Here is a 20,354-nt window from a genome sequence, read left to right as displayed (position 1 = left end):
AATAATACAGAGGATGGCTTCGACAGCCTTATAGCATTACTCTCTCTAATTGCCTGATCTCTCTCTTTATTCATCTCACTGAATAGTATCCGTGAAGCATACTCCACTCTATAGTGGTCCACCTCCTCCTACAATTAAAAAGTATATTTTGTTTAAACAGCAATATTAATTCAGTAAAGTAATACAGGGTTATATAGTTCTAAAGACAGTTACCTGTTTCCAATTATCCCATTCATACTTCCCCTTTTTAATGTTTTCTGGCTCAATTAACTCAAGCCACTTCATAACGTAGATACCGCAGTCATAGCTGAAAACGAAGAAAATAAATTACAAATCTCATTTAGAAAAGTTTAATGTTCAGAGTCACAAATTTATACCTTGATTTTTGGCCTGATATTTTAACATATGATGCTTTAATTTCCTTCTCCTTCTCGTCTTTCTGCAGAGGTTCCCCGCCAGCATATGCTCTCAATCTTGAAAATACATATCCCTTAAACACCAAAACAAATCAGTAATACACCCGAATGAATGCACAAGATACAACCAACTGAATGGACAATATACACCCAACACAACTAACAAAATACACCCAACTTGATAAACAACATACACCCAACTTGATAAACAACATACACACAAAATACACCCAACCCGACAAAGAAATTACACCCAAAAGAGAACATAATTACACCCAAAGCAAAACATACATACACCTTATATTGAACTGAAATAGACCTATCTATTAAAGTAAAGAACACAGAGGCAACTTACAGTGAATTTATTAAGCTGCTTTCTCTCATCGCTTGGAGCTTTCTTGTGTAGCGGGTCAAGTATACGACATCTCCACTTTGTTGTATCAATCACCCATAACCACCAATGGCCCAAGTAGCAAACAGGTGCAAAAATCTGAAGGATTGCCACATTTCAACAGTGTGTTATTTTATTTAGCATATAAGTAAAGAACGGTACTAACAAATTTAGCAAATGAAAACTTACATATGGATGAGAAGTTATTTTTTTTGCATCTATGAAGGGAATAAAACTCGGGTAGTCTTCCACCCTGAATTCTTTATTGGTTTTCGGTGATATGAATTCCCCCTTTGGGTGCTTCGAAAGGGCCATGCTCTGCAACAATTGCGAGACAAAAAATGAAATACTGAAAATACATCCAAGTAAATACTTTAAATACACCCAAATGACTACACAACTTACCACAATATCGGGGGGCAGACAGTATACTTGTTCTTGAAACCTTTTATCATTTTTCCAGTTGAGGATGTGGCACATGGCAGATACAATCTAGAAATATATGCCAAAATCAATTTACGTTAATAAACATTGCAGTAAACTTTGGTGTAAAACATTAATGTTATTCTAATATTACCTCAGATTCTATATAACTTTCTGCCTGGAGCGATGCAAGGTGCATTCTAAATAAAATGTAATTATCTTGCGCCATCAGAGTGCAGATGTGGTCATACTCGTCAGTACTGCCATCTGCGTAAGTCTTCAGTCGTGTCCCCCAGATGTAGCACTTTTCTTTCATATCATCCGTAATCTGATTTATTCCCTCAGGAGTTTCAAACTTCCCAGAACTTTCTCCCCCAGTCTCCCTTTGAATTTGTGGACTTTTACTTTTTTCTTTCGCCGCACTGCTTGCTATTTTTTGTACCAAATCGTCTAATTGTTCTAGCAAATTTGCAGTTTCTGGAGATTTTGCCCTTTCTGTCTCCTGCGTTAACGCTCCCTCCTGGCTTGAATAAGTCAAGCCAAGGCTGAATGATGGCACTGGATCTGTTTTAGGAACATAGGATGCTGTCCGTTCCATCATCATCAGGGCAGCAACGTCTTCTGCGGCTGGATGACTGCGTCATCATGTATAACGTATTATAAGAGTAAGAATATACGGATCATAAGCAAAGATTGATTTTAGTCTGATGAACTTACATTTTAGATGGAGTTGGGGGAAGCGTGGGTGTGGTTTCTTGAAGTTGTTGGGGGAGGGGGGTTCAGGAGTGCTGCACAGTTACACAAAATTAATCATGGCGTAAAAAAAAAACTAATCAGGAACAATATACACCCAAACTGTTAGCAAATATACACCCAAACTCTAAACAAATATACACCCAATACTATTTCTTACGTTTCTGTAGTTCCTTCAATTTGTAGCGGAGGGGTTGGTTCAAAATCTGTCTCAGGTGTTTCTTGAAGTTCCGGCACAGTGGTTGTTTGGGACGCCGGCACAAAAACTTGAATCGGGACTCTAAACAAGAAGAAAAATGAAAGGTTAACAACGCCTTTGAAAATAATAAGGTTATAAGGTTGAAATATTCTTGGAAAACTCACATTGCAAGCGCATCCGACGGTGTCTGTTCCCTCACAACCATCATATTCGAATCAGCCGGACTCAACCTAAAATACACCCAAAGAAAGTCAAAAAATACACCCGAACAATTCAAAAAGAAGACAGGCTTTGTTTTTTGAGAACTTACATACTTGCAGTTTTTACTTTTTTTTCCTGCCTTTTTTTTCTTGAATAAAATAATAAAGGGCTTTTTTTCTAAAAAATATATATATAGAATTAGAAGTAGAAGTTAATAGAAGAACAAAAGTATCGGTTATCTGAAAGAGAAATTACATGCTCTGTGACGGCTGGTTTACACTACTCTGTTCTGTGCGTCCTTGAGAGGAAGGATCATCACTTCCCAAGTTCACAGCCGGTATTCTAAACAGATTTCATGTTATTCAGACAAAATAAGATACATGTATAAAATACACCCAAATGAATGCACAAGATACTACCAATCGAATGGACAATATACACCCAACACAACAAACGAAATATCCCAACTTAATAAACAACATACACCCAACTTGATCAACAAAATTCACCTAAATGGTTCCACAAAATACACCCAAATCACGATAACAAGACTTTATTAAATAAAGCTTCTTACGTTTCAGAGGAGACCTAGCGACCTTCTGTCGATCGCAGGTCAGCTTGGTTCTCCCTGCGAAACAAGAAATAATTATTAGCAAAGAAAACACACCAAAATTTGAAATAGACACCCCCAACAAGACATACCCCTCTGCAGCAGATTTTTCAACGTTTCCCCTTAGCAATTCATCTAGTTCTTCACTTGATATTTCATATCTCTCACTACATTCATAAAAGAAGATGTTAACAAAAAGAATTACGATGATAGATGGTAATATAGCTAACGAGGTACTGTACCCATCAAAGTATTGATCTTCTTCAGGGATGAATGCTCAACAACAACTTTTTTCTTTTTTGATTGTGTTCTGGGTGGGAAAAAAAGTATGAATCAGAAATAAAAAAGTAATTTTATCACAGAATATTTATCCAAAGAAGTGCTTACTTTTTTGGTGTTGTTTTTGTCTTTTTCTTTTTCTTTTCTTTCTCCGCCGGTGATGATTTTTCGCTTCTATAAGTTAATAAGAGACACTTCAGTTAATACATGAAATCTTTATAATGAAGCCAAAAGAAAGGAGTAATAATTTCAGAATATTACTCATCACTTGATTCAGATTCAGATTCTGAATCAGAATCTGACTCCTCTTGACTCTTCTTTCTTTTTCTGGAGTCCATTCTGTAAGGCAAATAATCATTATTTAGAACATACTAAAGATATAAAATACACCCAAATGAATGCACAAGACACACCCAACTGAATGGACAATATACACCCAACGCAGCAAGCGAAATACACCCAGCTTAATAAACTACATACACCCAACTTGATCAACAAAATACACCCAAATGGTTCCACAAAATACACTCAACTCGAAAAAGAAATTACACCCAAGTATGGTACTTACTTTTTTCCCTTTTTGCTGTGGTGTTTTCTTGCTGAATCCTCTGAGTCTTCTTGAGTCTCAGACTCAGAGGTAGAACTGTCACTGTCAGTAGTTGTTTCTTCCTCCGAAGACAATGTTGAACTTGCCTTCCTTTTTTTGTTTTCTTGATTTCTTTTTTTTTTCTGTTTTCTTTATTTTTTTTCATTTTCTCTCTTGTTTGCGCCATGTTTACAATCCCCTGAAACATCAGATAATTTATTTAGCAGCATTCAGATAAATAAATATACACACAACATATTATGTTCAACTTACCAAAATTTCCTCTATTTCTGCATTCATTCTTTCGACCAACTGCTCCTTACTCCAGTTGGCAATCCATGGTTTTGGTGGTCTTTTAGCCCTCTTCTTGCCTTTGTTTTCTGAAAGATGAAAGTATATTATCATCAGGGCAAAGAGACAGCCATCAATTGCCTTCTTCTTTTTCTCCTTGTAGTCTGTGATGCCCTTGACGATGAAGGTCAAAACATGGCCCCCCCAGTTTCGCTCCGAGATGCCGTCCATCTCAAAAATTGGGGCCAGGTGCACAGGCGAGATTTTGTTTATTGTCGTTGGCAAAAGGAACGCCATCTGTATATAGAGGATGAAAATCCTCTTGAACATTAGGCGTTCCTCTTCGTTACCAACGCCGATATCCATCATCTCATCGGTAAGACTTTTGAGGGTCTTACCCTGGAATCTTCTAAAAATTATTTTGTCATCCTCAGAAAGTTTCTTATACTCGACTTTCTGAGGAAACAGATTTCCTACAAAAAGGAAAACAACAAAGTATCAAAGTCGGTTCAAATACACCCAAGCATCAACCTTAAATACACCCAAGCATCAACTTAATATACACCTATAATTTTGAGCTAGTTACCTGTTGCATTGATGCCAAGCGCATGACCTATCTTTCTTGGGGTTATTTTGAAAGAACCATATCCTGTTTCCAGTCTGTTCTCCCCAAGTTTGAAGTTGTTTGCCAGCTCCCTTAACAGTTGGTGATGCACCCTTAGTGGTGGGATGTGCATCAACCCACCGAATCCTAGATCCCTCACAATCGCCTTCTTCTCCTCAGTCATGTTTCTGAATTTATCACTTAGGAGATGTGTGGCACACTTAAGGTCTTTTGTTTGGGTTTCTTGCTGCCATTTTCTCTGAAATGAAAAATACACCCAAAGACATCAGTAAGATACACCTATATATATGAGTCAGATACACCCAAAGATATTAGTAAGATACACCCATATATATGATTCAGATACACCCATTGATAACAGTAAGATACACCCATAGATATGATTCAGATACACCCATTGATAACAGTGAGATACACCCATAGATATGATTCAGATACATCCATATATATCAGTCAGGTATCACTCAAACATACTTCAATATCAAGCAACATTACAAGGTCAAGCAATATACACCCCCAATCTACGGAATATACCCCCAAAATCAGTTACCAGAAGATCTAGAACAACAAGAATAACAGGAGAACCTAGAACAACAACGTAGAAGAACAGTGTAATAAAGAAGCAAGAATAACAGTAAACCCTAGAACAACAACGTAGAAGAAAAGTAAAACCTAGTTCGTAATCTGGAAAATATACAGGAATCGTCATGTAACGTACCTTGAGTATTGTTGCTTTGTTTTCGCTGGAGATTCTTGATGGAGAGTTTGATGGTGTGTTGATGGAGGTTTCGAAGGTTAGCGACGAGTTGTATATTTTGATTTTCGATTTTCGCTCGAAAACGGAAGGGTTGCATTTTCTTCGAATTGCTTTGAGAAGTGGAAGAGTCTGCCATTACTTGAAGAGAACGTAACCGTTTTGAGTGGGAGCGCGTGAATGTTACGCTCCATTCAATCCCTCTTCATGCGCGTGAATTCTTTTTGGGCTGGGCCAAACTTGTAAAGCTTGTAACTCGTTTTTGCTTGTATGTGTAGCAGGCCTGAATGGAATAGTCCATTGGAGGTTATTGTTTGTTGAACCTTTTAAATCATCAACCTTTGCAATATATTTTGGAAATTGTTTTAGGGGATAAAAGACAAATTTGTCATGAACTCATGATCAATATACAATCTTTAAAATTTTAAATTAAACATAAAAAACTTTAAAATATCAAGAAAGTCTATGATGGAGAATTCTTTTTGTCCAATGGAGTTTTTTTTTTAACCAATCTTACTTTATGTGCAATAAAATTCAATTACTACTTAGTTATTTATATAAAATATATTAAAAATGTGTAAATCATCACATGTAAAAATATATAAATATATATTGATTGATTTAATGGTTAATTCTTTTGTGTCCATATAATATCTTTTATTATTAATCAAATATCGTATTGGTTAGATGTGAAATTAAAATGTTTTAAATTATCAAGTATAAAAAGTATTAATTTTATGTATGATTAATTGTATGATAAAATCAACTTCATGTCTGGATTCTTTAACTTAAAAACAATTTTAAGATAATGTGTCCAGTTTAGTTTGTGTTATGGCCTGGCCCAAACAGCATACGGGCCGATCCGATCCGACCCGTGGACCACTCGACCCGAATGGTCGGGCTAGAGTTGCTCAACCTCTCATTCGGACATGCGTCCCTGACAGCTCCGTTACAGCTGTGTGAAGGAAGTTTCGAAGAAGGTGGGTCTGCCCTTGTGGGATCCACCTCTGACATGGTATATATGGGGAGGGTCCTACCCCTCCCCCAAGGTGCGTCACACATCATTCTCCCATTTTTCGCCTGCACACTTGATTTACTAGAGCGTCGGAGTGTCTTTGCAGGTGACACCCCCTTCTCCACACGAAGAGCTCGGGAAGTCGATTACACCTCCTCCGATCCAGCAACCCAAGACCAGGTGACTCCCCCCCCCTTTTTACCAACCAAAGTATCAACCCGAACCGTCCGATACCCGACCTACCGAACATTGGCGCCGTCTGTGGAGACCGCCTGAATGGATGTTGTACTAGACCCAGGAGGAACAGGCCGCGAGACCGAGCGCAGAGGAGAAGCCTCCGTGGCTTCCTCCCGGGAGCGCACGAGGTCCCCTCCACGACGAACCTCACGATCTCAAGAAAGGTACCCCTTCGGGGGAACTGGCAACAACAGCGCCAGAATAATGCAGGAACTGCGTCACAGGATGCAGGACCTAGAGCGCCGGTTGGCAAATTGAGAACATCGCCAACGAACTCCCGAATCAAGCTACTCCCGTTCCCCTCCGAGAAGCCACTCCCGGCGAACGGCTAGCCCACGATCTGAGCCCGAGAGCGCCAGGGAGGAAGGACGCCCAAGAAGACGCCGTGACCCCATCATCTACACCCGGCACGAGAGGAGGCGCACCACAGATCGAGATCGGAAAGAAAGTTGACGGGAAGACGGCGAGGAAAGAACGAGGAGAATGCGGGGACCAGTGATAATGGGTGCAACCCCATTTCATCGTTCAATCCTCGAAGTCCGGCTGCTAAAGCACTTTGACAAGCCAACGGAGATGAGGTACGACGGAACCCAAGACCCGCAGGAGCACCTTACGGCCTTCGAGGCCAGGATGAACCTGGAGTGAGTGGGAGACGAAGTAAGGTGCCGCGCTTTTCCGGTCACTCTCACGGGACCTGCAATTCGGTGGTTTAACAGCCTCCCGCAGGGCTCGATGGCCAGGTTTTCAGATATCAGCCACGCCTTCCTAGCACAATTTACTACCAGAATCGCAAAGGCAAAGCACCCGATCAATCTGCTCGGGGTGACGCAGAGGTCCGGTGAACTGACCAAGAAATATCTAGACTGGTTCAACGACGAGTGCTTGGAGATTGACGGGCTGACAGATTCGGTCGCTAGCCTATGCCTGATGAACGGACTCCTAAACGAGGACTTCAGAAAGCACCTCACCACGAAGCCGGTGTGGACAATGCAGGAGATCCAAAGTGTAGCCAGGGAATACATTAACGATGAAGAGGTCAGCCAGGTCATGGCTGCCAACAAACGGCAGCCCTCCTACAATCAAACCCGGCAGCACGGAAGCGGAGAAAGACAGAAGGAACACGCCAGAGACAGCGGTCCGAGCAAGACACCCAGGCCGTTCCCTCGAGTCGGAAAATTCACCAATTACACCCCCTCACCGTCCCCATCATAGAAGTTTATCAACAGATAGCCGAGAAGGGGATTTTGTCAAAACCCGACCTCTGAAGGACCGGACCGGGGGAAACAAAAGCCTCTATTGTGATTATCACAAAGGCTATGGACACAAAACACAGGATTGCTTCGACCTGAAGGACGCGCTGGAACAAGCGATCCGGGACAAAAAAACTGGCCGAATTCTCCCATTTGATCAGGGAGCCAAGGAGGCGAGATCGCGACTGCGAAGGAGAGGACAAGAGCCGCGCGGTGAAGCGACGCCACGAGCCGGAGGACAACGAGCACGGTCTTACCATAGTGAACATGGTAACGGCACGAGACGCGCCTCCAAGGTCGAGGTCGGCACACAAGAAAGACGCCAAGGTCCTGGCGGTCTCCTCATCCTCTGTGCGAAGCTCCAAGAGGCTCCCACCTATCTCATTCGGTCCAAAGGACCAATGGTTCGAGGAGGCCGCGGAAAATCCTCCCATGGTCATTACGGCCAGGGTGGGAACCGGCCTCATCAAGCGAATCCTCATAGGCACCGGGGCTGACTCGAATATCATGTTTCGCAACGTGTTCGATGCCTTGGGCCTACGAGATGCCGATCTAAAGACGCACCAGCACGGTGTGGTAGGTTTGGGCGACCACTTCATCAAGCCAGACGGAATAATTCCCCTACCAATATCGGTAGGATCAGGACAGGGACAAAGGTCGGTAATGGCCGAGTTCATGGTTCTACGAGACTCCACGGCCTACAATGTCATCCTAGGGAGGAAGACTATCAACGACCTCGGAGCAGTGATCAGTACAAAAATGTTGATAATGAAGTTCATCGCTGATGACGGATCCGTGTGATCCATAAAAGGAGACTTGGAAACGGCAGTCGCTTGCGACAATGCCAGCCTCTCCTTAAGAAAGAAATCTAAAGAGGCATCGGGGGTGTTCCTTGCGAACTTGGACGCTAGAGTCAGCGACAAGCAGAGACCCGAGCCAGAAGGGAACTTAGAGAGGTTCAGAGTTGGGGAAACGGAGGAGAAGTTCACCTTCGTGAACAGAAACCTCCCACACGAATTGAAGGAACCTCTAATGGAAATGATAAGGGCCAACGGTGACCTATTTACATGCACGCCAGCCGACATGCCGGGGATAGACCCCCAACTCATGTCACATCACTTGGCCGTGAAGGCGGAAGCCAGACCGGTAGCTCAAAGGAGAAGAAAAATGTCGCAAGAGCGAGCAGAGGAGGTGGCCAGGCAGATGGCTAGCCTCCTCGAAGCAGGATTTATTCGAGAACTCGACTACTCGACGTGGCTGTCGAATGTAGTTCTAGTGAAAAATCACAATGGGAAATGGAGGATGTGTGTGGATTACTCTGATCTCAACAAAGCATGCCCCAAGGACTGTTACCCCCTGCCCAACATTGATGCGCTCGTCGACACAGCGGCGGGATATCGGTACCTGAGCTTTATGGACGCCTATTCTGGCTATAATCAGATACCGATGCACCGGCCTGACGAAGAGAAAATAGTGTTCATAACACCAGGGGAATTTATTGTTACAAGGTAATGCCGTTCGGCTTGAAGAACACTGGGGCAACATACCAAAAGCTAATGAACAAGATATTCAGTGACCTCATAGGAAAAATGGTGGAGGTGTATGTAGATGATATCCTTGCAAAGACCACCCGGCCTGAGGACCTCATAAGCGACCTTGGAAACGTGTTCGCCTCCCTCCGACAACACGGCATGAGGCTCAACCCACTCAAATGCGCCTTTGCCATGGAAGCAGAAAAATTCCTAGGGTTCATGATAACCCAAAGGGGGTCGAGGCCAACCCAAAAAAGTGCCAAACAATACTCCAAATGAAGAGTCCGGGCTGTGTCAAGGATGTTCAGAGGTTGTCGGGTAGACTCACCGCCTTATCCCGTTTCCTTGGGGCGTCGGCCGCTAGGGCGCTGCCATTTTTCAATCTTATGAAAAAAGGGATAGTGTTTGAATGGATCCCGGCATGTGAGGAAGCATTTAAACATTTCAAAGAGATCCTCGCCACACCACCCGTGCTCGGAAAGCCCAAAGTCGGAGAACCACTCTACCTGTACCTGGCCATAACGGATGAAGCGCTGGCGGCAGTTTTGGTGCGGGAAGAAGGGAAGGTTCAACAACCAATTTACTTCATGAGTAGAGCACTGCAAGGAGCAGAACTAAGATACAGCAAACTAGAGAAGCTGGCTCTAGCACTGCTAACCTCCTCCCGAAGACTACGGCAATACTTCCAGGGTCACCAAGTGGTCGTGAGAACGGACCAGAGAATCCGACAAGTGCTCCAAAAACCCGACTTAGCGGGAAGAATGATGACTTGGGCCATCAAGCTATCTCAGTATGATTTGCGATACGAGCCCTGACATGCGATCAAGGCACAAGCAATGGCAGACTTCTTGGTAGAAGTAGCGGGGGACCTAACCGAGGAAGCGAGCATACGGTGGAGACTCCATGTGGACGGGGCCTCCAACCAAACGTCCGGGGGTGCCGGGATCATCTTGGAAAGTCCTGCCGGGGTCATATACGAACAATCAATAAAGTTCGAGTTTCTCGTATCGAACAACCAAGCGGAATATGAGGCCCTTCTAGGCGGCTTGATCTTAGCTCGGGAAGTCTGGGCTACGAGGCTGGAAGTATGCAGCGACTCACAGGTCGTGACCTCGCAAGTCAATGAAAGCTACCAAGCCAGAGACTTGCTATTGCAAAAGTACTTGGAGAAGGTCAAAGAGTTGAGCAAACAGTTTGAGGAGGTCGCGGTCTAACACGTTCCAAGGGAAAGGAACACATGGGCAGACCTCCTATCCAAGCTAGTGAGCACGAAACCGGGAGCCGGTAACTGGTCCCTCATTCAAGGCATGACAAAAGAACCAGCAGTTGCCCTCCACCTGACAAAGATAAGCCCCTCCTGGATGGACCCACACTGATTACTTAGAAAACGGCAAACTCCCTGAAGATAAGAAGGAAGCTAAAACGTTGAGAAGGGAGGCAGCCAAATATGCGATCATACAAGGCCAACTGTTCAAAAAGGGACTCAGCCAGCCCTTGCTGAAATGCCTGCATCCCGACCAAACGGACTACGTACTCAGGGAAGTCCACGAGGGGTGTTGTGGTCACCACATCGGGGGCAAAGCCCTAGCAAGAAAGCTCATCCGAGCTGGATATTACTGGCCATCAATGATGGAAGACTCCAATGAATTCGTGAAGAAGTGTATCAAGTGCCAAGAGAATGCCAACTTCCACAAAGCACCGGCTACCGAACTGAGCTTACTGACGTCCTCCCGACCTTTCGCACAATGGGGGGTCGACCTCTTGGGACCTTTTCCGGTTGGTCCGAGGCAAGTCAAATATCTCATAGTTGCCATCGACTACTACATCAAATGGATAGAGGCTGAACCGCTGGCCAGTATATCCTCATCCAATTGTTGAAAGTTCATGTGGAGACAGGTGATAACCCGATTCGGCATCCCGGAAGTCATTATCTCGGATAACGGGACGCAGTTCACCGATAAAAAGTTCGTGGAGTTCCTCATCGGTCTGGGCATAAAACAGAAATTTTCTTCGGTGGAGCATCCCCAGAAGAACGGGCAAGTCGAGGCTGCAAATAAGGTCGTCTTGCTGGGCCTCAAGAAGTGGCTGGATAATAAAAAAGGTGCATGGGCCGACGAACTCGCGTCAGTCCTCTGGTCTTACCGTACAACCGCGCAGTCCTCCACGGGAGAAACCCCTTTCCGCCTGACGTACGGGGTGGACGCAATGATACCCGTAGAGATCGGCGAGCCAAGCCCACGACTACTTCTAAACGGAATGGAAGAAGCTGTAGAGAGGGACCTAGTAGACGAGGCAAGGGAGATGACCCATTTGTCAGAAGTAGCACTTAAGCAAAGAATAGCCCTGCGCTACAACACCAAAGTGCTCAGGAGAGAGTTTGAACAAAATGACCTCGTCCTATAGCGCAACGACATCAGTCTCCCGACCCAGGGGGAAGGCAAGCTCGCGTCAAACTGGGAAGGCCCCTACAGGGTCAAAGAGGTAATTGGCAAAGGCGACTACAAGTTGGAGAAGCTCGATGGCAAGGAAATTCCGAGAACCTGGAATGCAGGTAACCTAAGAAGGTTCTATTCTTAGCTCAAACACGCCGACTAGGCCATCTGACGAGCTCAGTGATTTACTTTCTTGAATACTTGTCATAGCAATAGACTTGTTTAGCTGTCGACTAATGTTTACTTGTCAAAATTAATATTTATTCGTCAAAATTACTTTCCCATTTACTTTTTCCCATTTATGCGTCCCACGACAACATGTTCCTTATAATGCATGGTAAACGGGACAATGACACGGTGCCCCGGGACTGACCACCCCGGGAGCCAACTAAGTTAAAGCCATAACAAACGGCTACGGCAATAGCAAAGCCACGACCTGGCTTCGCCGAGTTACCAACATAACGGTAACGAACACGAGCGACAAGCCTACGCCGGCAAAACGGTAACAAAACAAAACAAAAATACTACCAGATAAGCGAAGAAAAATGATAATCACAAGTCGACCAAGTGACTATTAAAGTATAACAAAACTAAGTTCCACAAAGTTCTACAACATAATCACAGATCCATACAAAAAGTACAAAGAAATCACATTTTGGGCATGTCAACAATCTTGCCATCCTTGATTGTCTTAAAGACCCCAATCGCCGATGTGTCGAAATTAGGAGCCACGATCTTCACCTGGGCCTTGAGAGCCTCCTCAGTCATCAGGATCGCGCTCTTTCCCTGTTTCACGATCTCTTTATGTTTCTTCCTAAGCTCTTCGACCTCAGCTTGAGCAGCCTTAGCCGACGAGACGGCCACATCACGTTCCTTCTCCAAAGCGACCACCCAACCTTGCGCGGCATTGAGTTGGCTCTCCAAAGTCATCTCCCGCTCGGTTAGACGGGACACGGTGGCATCGGAGGTCTTCAATTTCTCCTCGGCAGACGCGGCTTTCTCCTCGGCAGCCTTAAGCTTCTCCCCCGTCTTGGACAGCTGCTCCCGAAGCATTTCAACTTGAGTTTTGAACTCATTATTGGCCTTGGCAGCAGAATCGAGCTTCCTACGCAGCGACTGCATCCTCGACAGCTCAAACTCGGCCTTCCGAGCTATTGCGGCACCGCGGAGAAGGGTACGGTACATCCACCTCGCCTGCCCCGCAAGCTCGGTGCCAAGGAAGTGATCCTCCGTGCCAGGGAGCAACTGGGAGTCTATGAAGGCCCCAGTGTCGAAATTCCTCTCCATCACGGTGAGAACTCCTTCAGGGCTGGAGGATGCCCTCTGCCTTTTGGGGGTGGGGATAAGCTTCAAGTCATCATCCTCTTGTTGAGTGGAGGACGAATGCCCGCTGCCGGCCGTCTCCTCACGAATAGGAGAAACGCGCGTCCCACCAGAGTTTTTGTCTGACATCTCGGTGTCACGAGGTGAAGGCACAGCCTGATCCTTCTTGTCCTCATGAGGGTTCTCTGGCTTCCCGTTAGCCTTCTCGTCAGCCTTCTCCTCATCGCTGTCCGCCAAGAAAGTCTTGAACAAACCCTCAAGCCCTGTCACTGAAGCAGACATCTCCACTGCAACAAATAAGTAAACAAGTTAGTCATGAAATCGGCATAACCAATCGAAGCAACAATAATACAGGAAACGCAAAACTACTCACAAATATAATTTCTGGCGACCTCCCGGACACCCATCAAAAGGTGGGGATTCACATGATTCCTCCCAAAAACGGCCAACAACACGTCGGCAACGTTTCTGTCCACAGCGGACATCCCCTTGTAAGTCACCTTGATAAAGGTGTTGGACCCCGCCCCGAAATTCCAGTACGTCGGGATGAGGCGTTCCCCCTCCAACGACAACCAGAAGGGGTGGCGACCTTTGACCAGACGCACCTTAAAATACTTGTCTTTAAACCCATGATAAGAGTCCTCGAACAAGCCAAAGATCATCCGACCCTGGGCAGATCGGAAGGACATGAACCCTTTCGTCGCTTTCCCCTCCTTGGAAGGATTCGTGAGGTTGAAGAAAAAAAGAAAAACGTCAACGGACACCGGCAACTCTAGATATTCACACACCATCTCGAAACAGCGGATGGAAGCCCAACTGTTCAGATGCAGATGCAGCTGCGATGGCGCCACGGAGATCCGGTTAAGGAGCGCCATTTGAAAAGCAGAAAACGGAATACGAACCCAGAAAAAGCCCAGAAATTACATTTAGCCTATTCAATAACTAAGATCAAGCATGGCTAAAGCAGAATCCAAGTAAAAACCTAAAAAGCTAACACCTTGGAATGGTAACCCCCTAACACACCTACTTGACACTATGTTCATCTAGCATGCAAATCAAACAAGCAACATGCATATAGGAGAAATGATAATGAAGATAAAACACACATAGAGCAGAGAAAGGAGAAGAATGCTTACCTGATTGACTGTGATAATTGAGAGGAAAGCAGGAAGGGATGGATGCTCAAAAACGCGAAGATCACAGTAGGGAATTCAGGAAGGAAGAAGGAGAATGCAAAGAGAATAGAAATGAAGATGAACAAAGAAATGGAATGAAAATGGAGTGTGAAACTGACTAGAGGGTTAAAAAACTGACATGAAGCGCGAAAGGCAGGGGTAAAAGAGTCTTTACCCACAGGGTTTGAAACAACCCATTATGAACATTAAATGCCCGGCGCGAAGAACGAGGCGACGAACGGTTATCCCCATCAACGAAAAGACACGCGCGCAAGAGGCACGTCCTCTCCACGAGCGGCCGACCTGGCGACGACACAAGGAAAAACATAACACGCCACCAACAGCGTTCACGTCTATCGCTGGCGCGTTGGGGGCACTGTTACGGCCTGACCCAAACAGCATACGGGCCGACCTGACCCGTGGACCACCCGACCCGAACGGTCGGGCTAGAGTTGCTCAACCTCTCACCCGGACACGCGTCCCTGACAGCTCCGCTACAACTGTGTGAAGGAAGCTTCGAGGAAGGTGGGTCTGCCCTTGTGGGACCCACCTCTGACATGGTATATATGGGGAGGGTCCTACCCCTCCCCAAAGGTGCGTCACACATCATTCTCCCATTTTTTGCCTGCACACTTGACTGACTAGAGCGTCGGAGTATCTTTGCAGGTGACACCCCCTTCTCCACATGAAGAGTTCGGGAAGTCGGTTACACCTCCTCCGATCCAGCAACCTAAGACCAGGCGACTCCCCCCCCCCCTTTACCAACTAAAGTATCAACCCGACCTACCGAACAGTTTGTTATCCAGTATGAAAATTTCGTTCACAGTATTATTATTTGTTTAGCTGCTCTTTTAAACAAATTGTTAGTTCTTGTTAGATTAATGGGTTTTTTTCCGAATAAAATTAAGATATTACTTGCAAAAGCAATAACTAATCTCTTTTCATTTATGATATAAGCATATTTGAACTAATCTAAAATATCGTAAAAGATTATTTTATTACATCTAATTTATTTTTAATTGAACTTTTAAACTTAGACATCTAATTTTACCATTTAATCCGATTCTCAAAACCTTAGGTAGTGTTTGGTAGAGAGACAGAAACTGAAAGACTGAAATTGATAAATAGAGACTTAGAGACAGAGACTGAAATAAATTTCAGTATTCTGTTTGGTACAAAATGAGAGACAAAAATTGAAACAAGAATGAAGTTCTAATTTAATTTGTACAAAGGGTAAAATTAAAATTAATTAATTGAAATGAGAGTATTTTAGGTATAAAATGTTATTAAAGTTTCAGTCTCTGTTTCTAAAAATTTCAGTCTCTTGTGTCTCCAGTTTTTAGAGATACTGAAATTTTGAAATTTTGGAGACAAAGATAAAAATTTTAATATCAATCTCTAAGCCAACAAATATGATACTAAATCTCAATCTCCCAATCTCTGTTCCAGTACCTCAAAACAAACGCTACCTAAAAATAAGAATGGTGACCATTGTTCAATGTGGCATTTAACCCTCATCATCAGTTGATTAAGGGTTCCAATAAGCTTACCACTATATCACAACTAAATGGATTTAGTCCTTGTATAATTTTATGTGATTTCAATCCAAAAATAAAAAGTTTAACCATTTACTGAATATATGATAATTCAAAAGTAAATAGCTTCTATTTATTATAATCAAATTATTTAAAATAACATCTTTTAACAAAATTTGATTCTAAAATAAATAAAACCATTAACAATGCAGCTAACATTTTACGTTACGCCGTCATTAACAAAAATGAAACATTGGAATTTTGTACCATTTGAGTGAAAGAAACAAAGAGAAGACTCACCATTAGAAAGTTCACGAGCTAAGACACTAGAAGAGATGAAGAATGCAAAAAGAAGACTTTGAAGATAAAATTTTGATGTAATTATTTCAAACAGATTAAAAAAATAAGACCTTTTTATTTTTAAATTTAGTAATTTAGGTATTGACAAAAGTATTTGAAAAATCAAAAGGATAAAAACCAAATATAAACATTATACTGAGGGAATGAATACTCAGTGTGAGAAGAATTACATTACAAGCTACCACTTTGTTCTCATTTCGAAAGCCCATTGTACACCCTCTTCCATAACTCAAAACTCAAAAAGTATCCCTAGGCTATATATCTTGGATCACTCTTTCTCGACCCACATGAGCCATTGATCTTATTTCTAACCAAGGAAGCTCAATCATCAAGAAAACCAAGCTTATCACAGATATCCTAGCATAACATAGTTCACATTTGTTAATCACTTTCCATATCCAAACATAGTTCCAATCACAATTGTTAACCCCATCAAGATTTCCACATGAACCAGCAAAATCAACACAAAGGACCATCTCTTCCTCAACCCAAGTTTGAAGAGGTGCAAGATGAAAATTTCAGATGGAAATTTTCTCTTACAGGGGTGTAATATGACAAGTTGTACCATTTCAACTTCAAATCAATTCAGTCATTCAAAATTCAATACCAATTAGGTTCCTTAATTACTGCCATGTAGATATAGTTCTTATCTTCTGTGCATAGCTTTAGTAATAAATTTCTGTCGTAGCTTATTTTTTCATTCATACACTCTACAATAGGGAATGTTTAAGAGGTGAGGATTTCTAAGTTAGTTTGGGTAGCCATTTAGTTTATTCTATTAGTGCACGGTCTTTCAGATGAGTCTACATTCATAGAAATCTTCATCCTCAAATTTTCCCTATCGTTGGGATAAGAACCTAGCTCAAGAACTGAACAAAATTAGGAAAGAACCTTCTCTATATGAATGATTCATAAAACCAGTAACAATCTAAGCGGTTCCACAACAAATGGCAAGTGGACATCAAACTACCTTAACAAATATATCTTGATGCGCCAATCCTTTATTTCGAAGTCGCATTCAGGAGGGGCAAAATATACATTGGAACATTATTTCTAAAGAGAAAGGCCCTAAGTGAACATGTCCTACTAGAATTTGGCATGTCTATGCTTTAGAGGAAAAGACCACTACCCTGATGGTATGGTAATGCTGGGAAGAGAATGATCCAAATTACTTTATTTAACTTAACATTTATAATTTCATGCATATAACATCCATAATTACAGACTTATTACCTCTAATATTACTCAATTATTTCAATGGTAATTAAGAAATGCAAGATAAAGTAAGCAGTAGTTAAGAAATGCAAAATAAGGTAACTTTCGGTTGTTTTGAACTGATTTTCTATTGTCTCCCAAATACTTTTGGTACATCAGATGGCTAATTCATTAGGCTTACAAAACCAGGCAACCATATTTTTGGATGCAAAGTTGCACACACCTAACACGGCCACACAGTCAGAAACACATGGCAACAAGTACACAATAGAAACTGGACCAACAATACATATATAATACCGTTATTCCAATGTTAGAACAGAAAAGAAAATGACATGGTTGATTGATTGATTCCCTTGATCATCGTGCACAGCTGAGCTGCCATAATTGTTAACTAACCACTAACTAATTCTGTTTTGGCTACTAACTTATGGATCCTTTTCAGTTCAGTTTTGATTAAATAACAGCTTGCTCCCTACCAGGAGTTATGCTGTGCTTGCTTTGCTACTCAAATCCAAGCTTATCACCTCAAATGCCAGGTCAAAATTTTTCATTTCATGAACTATCATCACAATCATAAAACATGTAAAAAAAAATATAAATATTAAAAAAAAAAAAAACACATAGCAGCCCTGCATAGTGCCAGAATCACTTCTCAAATTATCAGTCAATAATTTTATTAAGCACAACAATAATTCATCAACAAAATTCACTATCCTACCTTGCAGCTCTACCATCCCTCATGTTGCTCCAGGGGAACTTAGCAGCACCATCACGATCCTCATCACGGTGCCTACGGCTTGAACCACGAACCCTACGGGCCATCCCGCGGTCCCAAAAGAGCGTGTGACCACGATACCCACGAGGTGCCGCCTCAGACGATCCGGCCCGGTCACCTTCAAGCCAATGCCTCTTCCTCTCTTCCTCTTCTTCGTCCTCAACGACACTTGACACGTTCTTCTTGTTCATCCGCTTCCTGGCATCTTCAACCATTTTGAGCGGGAAAAGATTCATGTCAATTGAAAGAGGGGTCTTGAGAGTGACGTAAGCCTTCTTGTAATCGGGTTTTGCGAAGAGGAGGCCACCACGCTTCTTCTTCTTCCCTTCCATGTTTAGGGTTTGAACCCTCTCGACTTCGAAGCCGTAGAGGGACTCGAGGACGCGCTTGATCTCGATCTTGGTGGCGGATGGGATTGTCTTGAGTGCAATTTCTTGGATGTTGGTGAAGCTCGTTGGCAGTAGCAGCTTTATTGGAAGGTTCGCAAACTGCACCACCCTTCTAGCCAACCTGCTTCCCATGGTGAAAGGGTTTTTCTTCTTCTTCTCGATTTGATTCTCTGTATCTGTTGTCTGAGACAGTGTTCCCCTTTTTCTGTTGCTTAAACCCTAGCAAGCTCTGTTTTATATATAATTTCAAATATTTAAATTCAATAATTTCTAAACTAATAAAATTCAAAATTTCACAATTTCAAATAATAAATTATCCATAATTTAATATTAAAAGTCCACAATCAAACCAGCCTTTTCGTCTTGTGATGCAGCTGCAAGGAACTCAATCCTTTGGAAGATTGTGTGAAATTAGTAATCTTCTTTCTTTACAAAACTGGACAAAAGGGGTTATCTCAGATCTCATATTTGGGGTTCAAAGACATTTTTTTAATAAGAAAGAACAAAACACAAAAACATCTTTAACAACCCCACGACAATAATATTATTAGAGCTTATGATATTTCATGGTGTGCTTCTCATCACTTATAGAATATGCCACTACTCACTCTTTTTGTGTCCTTAGTGACAGAAAAATGCATCCACATGTTCACACTTCACACCTCACACACAAACATGTATTACATATAAGTAGTATTAAGTAGTCTAGGAACAAATCTACTTCATAATTCATCTTCAATTTTTCTCTCTTGTTATAAGAAAGGTCCTTAATAACTGAATCAAAACCAGAACCACACAGCAATTTGGGTGTTTTGACCACAAAGTCAAGACAACACAACACACAGTTTCTTCTACCTGTATGCATTCATTGGAGCAAAAAAACAAACAGAACGAAAGCAACACAAAAGGTTTGTTTCAGATAAATCAAAGCCACCTTTCTTTTTCTTATCTTTTCTCAGAAAGATCTGAAGCAGAACAGAAATCACCTGATGAGTTTGTTCCCAATTTCCAAAATTTAATGGGAAGAAAGAAAAATAAAAATTTGATGTGCCTGAATAATTACAAAATTACCTGACCAAAGACGAAATTCCAATCAAAACAGAGGGGAAAAAAGAAAAAAAATAATAAAAATTATGATAAATCAACAATCCCCAGTCAAATTCTAACAAGAACTGTGATATGATAATGATGAAAATAATGGCAACCATTTAATTGAATTTGAAGCTACCTGATCAGTCAAAAACAAATAATCAAACTTGAAATTAAAAATAAATAATAAAAAAAACCTTCGTGAGCTCGGAGGAATGGGAAGTGACGGCGGTGGAGGAAGGAAAATGAGCTCGGAGCCTCGGACAAAGAGCGAGAGAGAGCTCGGACAGAGAGAGAGACTGACAGAGAGACGTCGAAGGAACGCGACACGAGCAACCCTTCGTGACGGCGAGGCCACGAGCTAGACGCAGACCTTCGTGCGACGGCAAGAAGAGAGCCGAGAGAGAGAGGTGGGGGTGGGGTGTGAGACTGAGTGACTCTGTTTCGGGGGTGGCTGCGAGAGAGAGGGGTAGGGTTTTCCTTATTTTTTTCTATA

General features: G+C 42.7%; 2 protein-coding genes across 3 annotated transcripts; both read right to left on the bottom strand.

Moving 5' to 3' along the window:
* Positions 1-12,642: 12,642 nt before the first annotated feature.
* LOC148573072 (uncharacterized) lies at positions 12,643-13,802 on the bottom strand. Its single transcript, XM_088504157.1, has 2 exons — positions 13,691-13,802; positions 12,643-13,604 (listed from the first exon to the last, which is right to left on the bottom strand). Exons 1-2 carry the CDS (start codon positions 13,800-13,802, stop codon positions 12,643-12,645), a joined length of 1,074 nt encoding a protein of 357 aa, XP_088360283.1.
* Positions 13,803-18,228: 4,426 nt separating this feature from the next.
* LOC107624934 (Ribosomal protein L23/L15e family protein) lies at positions 18,229-20,329 on the bottom strand. 2 transcript variants are annotated; one of them, XM_021115499.2, is made up of 3 exons: positions 20,056-20,324; positions 19,124-19,205; positions 18,229-18,998 (listed from the first exon to the last, which is right to left on the bottom strand). In XM_021115499.2, the coding sequence occupies exon 3, from the start codon at positions 18,899-18,901 to the stop codon at positions 18,320-18,322; it is 582 nt and encodes a 193-aa protein (XP_020971158.1). In that variant the 5' UTR covers positions 18,902-18,998; positions 19,124-19,205; positions 20,056-20,324; the 3' UTR covers positions 18,229-18,319. The 2 variants fall into 2 exon arrangements, with proteins under 2 accessions (XP_020971158.1, XP_016182905.1); XM_016327419.3 differs by lacking the exon at positions 19,124-19,205 and having other exon boundaries at positions 20,056-20,329.
* Between the last annotated feature and the right edge of the window lie 25 nt (positions 20,330-20,354).

The sequence above is a fragment of the Arachis ipaensis genome, chromosome B2 (assembly GCF_059453495.1).
Source record: "Arachis ipaensis isolate K30076 ecotype BB chromosome B2, ASM5945349v1, whole genome shotgun sequence".
Lineage (NCBI taxonomy): Eukaryota > Viridiplantae > Streptophyta > Magnoliopsida > Fabales > Fabaceae > Arachis > Arachis ipaensis.
Note: the sequence above shows the minus strand (reverse complement) of the source record. Positions and strands in the feature narration are given on the sequence as shown.